At 39.9% G+C, this 8,358-nt stretch overlaps 2 protein-coding genes across 2 annotated transcripts; both read left to right on the forward strand.

Moving 5' to 3' along the window:
- The first annotated feature begins 363 nt into the window (after window positions 1–363).
- On the forward strand, window positions 364–4,373 carry LOC145902161 (vacuolar fusion protein MON1 homolog A-like). Its single transcript, XM_082990034.1, has 10 exons — window positions 364–663; window positions 961–1,214; window positions 1,283–1,376; window positions 1,533–1,647; window positions 1,712–1,883; window positions 2,134–2,265; window positions 2,453–2,596; window positions 2,890–3,004; window positions 3,311–3,466; window positions 3,679–4,373. The coding sequence occupies exons 1-10, from the start codon at window positions 448–450 to the stop codon at window positions 3,817–3,819; spliced, it is 1,539 nt and encodes a 512-aa protein (XP_082846160.1). The 5' UTR covers window positions 364–447; the 3' UTR covers window positions 3,820–4,373.
- Window positions 4,374–4,870: 497 nt separating this feature from the next.
- On the forward strand, window positions 4,871–8,345 carry LOC145907003 (prostaglandin E2 receptor EP4 subtype-like). Its single transcript, XM_082994447.1, has 9 exons — window positions 4,871–5,118; window positions 5,940–6,041; window positions 6,311–6,448; window positions 6,572–6,733; window positions 6,960–7,057; window positions 7,148–7,286; window positions 7,350–7,469; window positions 7,699–7,823; window positions 8,009–8,345. The coding sequence occupies exons 1-9, from the start codon at window positions 4,939–4,941 to the stop codon at window positions 8,229–8,231; spliced, it is 1,287 nt and encodes a 428-aa protein (XP_082850573.1). The 5' UTR covers window positions 4,871–4,938; the 3' UTR covers window positions 8,232–8,345.
- The last annotated feature ends 13 nt before the right edge of the window (window positions 8,346–8,358 follow it).

Here is an 8,358-nt window from a genome sequence, read left to right on the forward strand (position 1 = left end):
GGTAAAAACGCACAGTGGGTCCCAATGAACTTGTTTTGCATGTGTGTTTTAAAAAACAACCGCATGGAAGAGCTAAAGGACCAAACAAAAAACATGCGCCTGGAGGTCCCACATTTGAAAACATTGAGCGAAGACAGAGGCAAGAAAACAACTAAATGCAAATGCGTGAATTTTAAGGCTTTATTTTTATACCATTCACATTGCAAATACGGTAAATGCTAAAGAACCGTCATTTTTTGGATTATTTTTTACAAACTCAAAAATGTTTATAAATTTTATTGCAATATTTCTATGACATGTACCTCACTAACATGATACTACCAATCCTTCAATTACTTAATAGTAAAACCTTACCAAGGATTTTTTGCGGGAAAAGATTGTATTGCTTTGGTTTAGCTTAAAACTCGAAAAATATGTAACTAAGTAAAAGAGTATGACCGCATAGTCATGTCAGATAGCGAGGAACCGTGCTCGTCCAAGGACTTGGTTTCTAACCATGCAGACCCAATACCATGCAACGATACTACTGGTATTGCAAGTTCGGCAGCTGAAAAAATATCCAGTCTGTCTTTGGAAGAGAAACCAGTGGACGCCGATACATCTGTGGAGTCTTTAGCTTTAATGGACGACCATTTCAAGACACCACAGCCACCGTCACCACCAGTAAGTGTACATTGGGCAATCAATAATCATCAATGCTTTTTGAATTATACTGTAGTCTATATTTGTATGAAGCAAAAGGCTTTTTGGAAAAGCTAAAATCGGTTTCCACTACATAGACATCATCTGCAAAATATGAAAGCAATCTTGAATTCTTTTTTTCGAGCTGAAGAATTTATTGCAACCTTTTTATCATGTTTTACGGCAGGACTTCATCATCACATACTTAATGTTAACAAATTAGTTTTATTGCATTTTGTTGTTTACTGATTTCATGAAACAATTCTCTAACTGTGGCAGGACCTTGCTCGACAAGTGAGTGAGGATGAGATGTTGAGTCGACAGCGTCATCTTAGCATGCTCATTGCCGAGGAGGAGGAATCTGAGTATGTGAACTCTGCATCCTGGCGTAACCAGAAACGCCACATCTTCATTCTTACAGAGGCTGGAAAGCCAGTTTATTCCAGACATGGAAGTGAGGATAAACTTTCCGCAGTTATGGGCGTGATGTTGGCTTTGGTGTCTTGTGTGCATGACAGGAATGACACATTAAGGTAGGATGTGTGTTTCTTCCCATATTAAGCAATACATTGACATGTTGTTACTTTTCTGTCTGGTACAGGAGCATTCATGCTGGTGACCACCAGTTTGTGTTTCTTATAAAAATGCCTTTGGTTCTTGTTGCAGTTTGTCAAATGCCCCTTACGGTACCACAGGTAAATTGAGGATATTTAAATTATAAATATAAAGTGCTAAAATTAACAAAAACCAACAAACAAATCTGTCTATAAATAACATGTTCCTCTTTTGCTGCCATTTGGAAATGTGAGCTATGAACTTTGGTTGTTTTATTTTTTGATTATTATTTGCAGATTATGACTGAACTTCACTACATATACAACACTGTTATAAGTGTCGTCACATTGACACAACTAGATCGAATTTTTTCCAAGCAAAAGAACTTTGATTTGAGAAGATTACTCTCAGGTGTTTTTTGTCATTATTACCCCAACCAGGAATAAAAGCCAACAATGTAGATATGTTTTTAAAGGGACTGACAAGTTTCTAGACCATCTTTGTACCTCACTGGATAATGACCCTCAGTATCTGCTTGGGGCAATCCAGTGTTTTCCAATACATGGGACTGTCCGTGATGCCATTGGTCAGTCCCTCCAGCAGGCCAAGACTGATGATCTTGCATTTGCAGTTTTGCTGTGCTCTGGGTAATAAAATAATTAACAAACATTAAAAACAAATTAATCTTATCGTGATTCTTTATGTTACTGAGAGGAAATTGTACTGTATCTGATGAAAAATATTTTCTAAAATAGTTTTTGAATGAAAGCTATGTATTAGCCAACTGTATGTGTTTTAAACTTTATCATACCGATAACCAATTTGCCAGTATTGTGTATTCTAAAGCATTCTGAAATGGGCAACTGTGCAATATTTAACTTAGTCACCTTCTTGCAGTCAGGTGGTAAGTGTATGTCGAATGAAGGAGCACAACATAGAAACGTGTGACTTGCAAATCCTCATCAATCTTATCACAGCATCCACTGCTTTCAATGACGGTGAATCTTGGCTCCCCATATGTCTTCCCAAGTAAGTTATTTACCTTTCTTCACAGAGCAACTAGTTTATGTACAAAACATCAACAAACACAAATATTCTAAAATTGCATACAAAAATTACTGTAGAACAACATTTTTTTAGTGTTAAGGTATTGACTTGTGCTTTTTTTTGGTGTTTTTTATTGGCGTTTGTCGCAAAAATCCTCCTTGCTGTTCAGATTCAATCCCAGCGGTTTCCTTCACGCCCACATATCCTATTTGGACGAGGATAGACATATGTGTCTCCTCCTACTGTCAGCGGATAGAGACGCATTCTTTAAACTGAGCGAATGCAAGGAAAAGGTCGTTGCAAGACTGAAGCGGTAATAGTGTGTTAATAAATCTCTCATTTGTATTAGTAATTTAAATAACGATCTTCCGGCAAAAACTCGCGTGAATTGTATCCTGATATATCATGAATGATTGAATAATTATCAGAACAGTGACAAGAATATTTTTTTTTTGCCAGAAGAGCATTATTCGAATTTAAAGCGCTGAAAAACGACGTGAAACCATTGCTGTTCTTTAACTTACCATAATTCCGATTTGATGGCAGGTTTTTGCAGCTGATGTATTTTGTATGCTTGTGTTTCAAACAGTTTTTACTTTATTTTAGATTCGACTGCATCAAAGCGTTGAAGTCGTCTATTGGCAAGTCGTCCTACTGCGTCTCCACACTGGACATTCCGGAGTTGCGGCATTTTATTTACAAATCAACAACCTTATCTCAGGTGGGCGAATATTCGAAAATAATCTTTAGATGTCACCCAAAATTTCCTCAACAGCATTGCTTTGGTCAAACGGCCGCTTGATGTCATATCACCATGTAAATAGTGCGGTGAATATAACAATAATTTGAGTCGTGTTATTGCTCTGAAAATGTAAGACGCAGGAAATAAGTTCCGCACAGAACAAACAAGTTGTAGACTGAGATTTGAGCCCACTTCACCTGTATCACTGAACTGACTCCGATGCATTTTATGACTTGCTTGTCTATGTTTATTTCGCCAACTTCACGTCAACCCCATGTTTGTCAGTTTACATACCCGACTTTTACCATCCCGTATACGATCGAGGAGCATCGCATGCGTTTGTTCGGCCACTACCAACATCTGCGAGGCAAAATCCACGACCCCGACTGTCCTGTGAAACTGGTGTACGAAATTACCGAACATGAAACCATGTTAGCTTGGGTGAGTGCGGTCTTAAAGCTGGACGCACAGCGACAAATTTCTGGTCATTTTTAAAGAAAGTCCGTGTTTTTTATTTTTAATATTAAGTTTTTGAAATTCCAAGCACAAAAATCTGTGTTGTTTTTCCAAAAGTATTCGTGACACTTTTAACTAAATCGGTCCTCGATCGTCACCAAAATTACTTTTAAACCATCTGTAAACCATTTTGAAAGGTGGCATCGGGCTTCGAGCTCTACGCAGCCTACAGTCCCCTTGTTACGAAGAAGCAAGCAATCGCCGCCGTCGATCGCCTACTGCGTTGGGTGAAATCTTGCGACGACGAAATCTTCATGCAGCGTCCACCCACGTTTTAGGGCGCATGCGCTTTCTCTTCGTCAATTTTTGTCCGTTTTATTTTCCCCTATGTCAGCTATGCACTTACGCCTTGGTGAGGTTGCACATTCGGCGCAGCATTAGGCAAATTCGTTTCTGACATTTCTAACGTTCGATGCGTCGGAAACCCTTATGTCGAATCCGATTCCCAGTTCTAAAATCCTCGTGCAATGTTCTCATGTAACAGTTACGCGTAAATTAGAATAAGTTCCTTATTTGTAAAAGTTCCGAAATGCTTTCAGCGAGGTATATCATCGTAAAAGTTGCTTCGTGGAGCAAAAAGTTTGTTTCTCCACGTTTGAGAAAAACTCGACCCCCGTTCTCCCCGTTTTACCTTAAATCTTTCCATTTGGACGTGTTCCACTGGTGCTGAGGAAAGGACGGCACGCGATCCAATTTATTCCCTTGACAGACTTAATACTCGCTTTTGCTTGCTAAACTAAATGATCAGTAATTATACGGGACAGTATCGTATATTAATTTATGCTAAGTTTTGCACGCGACCGTTCAAATCGATTTAAAATACAGTTGACTGCAATTTTGTGTTTCCGATCATGGCAGAGACAACCCAGCTCAAATCAGAAATAAAACCAGCCGAGAGGTTTAGATGTAACTGATCCAAGAGGTTCATTGGTTTTTAACCAGGAGCATAAAAAATACAAAAATATGTGCGAGAATTACTGGTTTCCCTTTGTACGCCATCCTGCACTGTTTTTGGCTATGATTTCTATGTGGCCACACCAGTCGACATGTTGCAAATTCCTGTTCCGGGAGGGACTGGAGCTGACAAACCAGCGTCGTGTGTGTCGACAAATGATACCTTTGTTACGAATATCCACCCGAGTCAAAAGTTCGTTTCAATTATTCATTGGTGTCCAATGATCGTAAACCGCGGGACGATACGAATTCACACACAGAAGAACTCTGTTGTTTCAACTTGCGATTGTTGATGTCGCGTCGAGAAACTTTTAATCGAATTAAGCGCGTTTAAGTTGGCGACGACGCGACTCCAACTCCATTCCGTCCGATCGTCGACCCCTGCCGTAGTCCGTGAATACAAGCGGAAGAAAAGACTGCTTTTTATTGCTGATAATAGTTGGATGAGAACTGATTCCGTCGTCATGAACTTGACCGTTACGCCCGGAAATGAAAGTTTGAACGGAACCACGTTAAGTTCTTCTCGTTTAACGATGCCCATCGCCACTTTCACCACGGGAGTGATCGGAAACATTTTGGCCATATTTGTCATTTGGCGCAAACAAAATCGCTCGGACAAAAAGGTGAGAAATGTAATTTTTTGGTAATATATATTGATTTCATACATGTGTTTTTTTTTATCGTTCGTATGACATGGAATTAGTTTCCCGTTAGAAATAGGTGTTAGTAAGTTGTGTACAATAAGTCTTCCGAGCTGGGGGTCGCTACACTGCGGGTGGTCTCACGACGAATTTTGTGGGTTTGAAAGGGTTTTATCAATTTCACACAAAACATGACATTTAACAAATAATACCCCCACCTACGTATATTACGTCACTAAAGGCCTTTGAAATATTTCCGTCGCGTCAATAAAATTGCTGCTCACTAAAAAATCTAAAAGTTGGATGACTGTCAAATAGTGAGGTTCGCGAAAATTTATATTAATTGCACGAGGTCACAAACGAAAAAGTTTGAAACGTCCTATGGTGTAGAAAGACGGGAGAGACGCCATCTTATATGACATAAATGTCAAATGCAAATTTATGAATTTTTGAAAAATATGTGTGGGTCGAAAAAGAATTACCTAATTTACTTTGCAAATTTAACGTGTAAACAGCAGCAAAAATTGCAGTTTTTTTGAAACATTTCACGCATTCGATAAAAGCGAACATGGTTCACCGCGATTGTGTGACGCCAAACTGAGATCTTGGAAAACAAGCGCGTAGTGATTGTAAACCTAATTAAGCTACGCAATCCGAAAGCTTTCAAACCTATCACGTTTTTGTGCATACGTGACAGATGAGCGTTCAACCGCTCGTGATCAATTGTAAATGAGTTAAATCAGAATGGTGACGAATTTGACTTGTGGCCGCCGGAAAGACGTGCGTGTATATTCTTTTTCCAGTCGGTTTTCTACACACTTGTTATGGCGTTAGCCACACTGGACCTTACAAGCACCTTGGTCACATCTCCCGTAACATTCCTCGCCTATCACAACCTGGAAAGTGTAAGTGGTTCTTTAGTGGTATCGTGATGGTAAATCATGTTAGAAATGCTCAAGATCATTAGACACCAGGTGATGAAACAAGGTTTGCCGCATAGTGTTCCGTTATATAACGTTACAGGGGAGGTATGACGAAACACTTCTTGTTTGTGCCCATATTTCCCGCATCCTTTTCGTGTTTCGTCAGACCTTTGCTACGTTATACAGCAGAACACTATATTTCATATTGACAATGACGAATGGAAAAACAATTAAGTTACTCACATATGCAGCTGACGGATTTGGGGGGAAGCTATCTGTGTCATTACTCCGGTTTCACTATGACGTTTTTCGGTGTGGCGTCGATGGCGTTGGTCTTCTTTATGTCCATTGAGCGCCTCATCGCTGTTCGATTTGCTTTGTTCTACCAGGTAACGTATTGTTGTGATATTGTCGATGCGACGCCTTCATTAAAAAATCCATCGAACGATAGCGAAAAGTGACTTTCTCTCTATCTCAAGAGCAAAGCATGAGGTTATTTATGCGTTCCACAGACAAAAATCACAATCGCGCGCACGAGGTGTATTATTGTGCTGATCATGGCGTTCTTTGTCCTGATATCCGCACTACCCCTCATCGGATTCGGTCGAATTGAACAACAGTATCCGGGCACTTGGTGCTTTTTGGATTGGAAAAGCAAAGAACCTTTTCACCAGGTTGGCAACAAACCATTTGATAGTGTACGTTGTAACATACAGCGACAGCCGCGTTTAACTTGTGTTCAAGAGGGACAAAAGAACTTTCGAAGCAATCAATGGAGCAAATTTACAAAAAACTAGATCTTGTTATTCCACAAACACATTTTAGACTGTCTCTTCTTTACCTGATTAATTTTTTACAAGATAATTAATCACTGGTGTTACTCAACTTGTCCTCATTTAGACTTACAACCTAATGATTGCCGTTATGGGTTTGATCATGATGCTGGGGACAATTTTCTGCAACATATACGTCGTAGTACGAGTTGTACGAAATCGCAGGTGCGTAGCCTTTGGCCACATATACATTTGCTGCATAATTTTCTATGTAATCTACTGACATTGAGTCATCACCATATCATTATTATGTAGAAAAATGGAACTCAGAAACAAGACAATTCAGATACTAAGCAAACGAAAGCTGCGCAAGATGGCCTACAACGAGATACAGATGATTGTATTACTTGCCGTTATGACCACAGTATTTGTCCTATGCTACTTGCCTCTACTGGTAATAATAGTGGCTTGAGCGTTTGCAGCCACATTTTAAATCAAAGGGTTATTTACGTTTCAGGTACGCATCCTAATAAACCACATAGCAGCCACTGACTCTGCGGAAAACGTGGAAACTTTGACCAAGTGGGACGGGTTTGCAGTGTGGATGGCTTCGTTTAACCCCGTGCTTGATCCATGGGTAAGACGTGCCCTATAGCCGACCATGACCAATGAAAAATATATGGCAGTGGTTCCAAACCTTTTTGTCATTGCGGACCCCTCATGGTGACGACAGAGTTGTCGTGGAACTTTTTCAGAGTTTTTTAAATCTGCTTCTGCTTGAATAAACATAGCGATATTTTATTCATGTTTGTGTCGTCTGGGTCTTTTTAGGTTATCTGGGCAATACATTTATTTAAATAATCCAGGTTTACATCTTTTGTCGTCGCTCCACCCTCATGCGCTTTTTCGGATTGGTCAAAATGACGGTCACGTGCAAATGCAGCAAAGAGGAATGCGGTAATGTCTTTAGAGTGGGAAGAGATTACAAGAGGTTTGATTGTAACCTGTTTTGAGAACATATGTTGTCAGATTTAAGATTAAACTCAATAAAAAAAGTTTTGGTCAAAGCTGGATGCGACCAACACGATAAAGTGTAACGAATATTTTTTTTCAGGAGACTTTTTACATGACTGAATGCACGGCAGCATCAGAAACTTTTTGTGCTTATTTTTACAGACGTGCTTCGGTAAAATCCCGGACGAACACCTCGCCAGCCTCTTCATCCAAACGAGCACTCATGTCATTAACTCCAACACCCAGTCCTGCGCAATCCGCGCAAAAGTACGCCAGCGTGTGGCGGAACAAAGCAACGACTCCAAACCTCACTAGACTGGCAGAAACCACTGCACTGGCAAATTCGTCTAAAGGCTGTACGTCTGAAAATGGACAAATTGCCTAAACGTATATTGTGATTTGTGTTGTGCTTGTAACACACCGACTTTGTTAATACGGCGAGTCCCACTGTACATAGGCTATACATGCGTTGCGATACTGCTAAAAATAAACGTCGAAGAGCATCAGTCGGA

This window comes from Ascidia mentula, chromosome 1 (genome assembly GCF_947561715.1).
Source record: "Ascidia mentula chromosome 1, kaAscMent1.1, whole genome shotgun sequence".
NCBI lineage: Eukaryota > Metazoa > Chordata > Ascidiacea > Phlebobranchia > Ascidiidae > Ascidia > Ascidia mentula.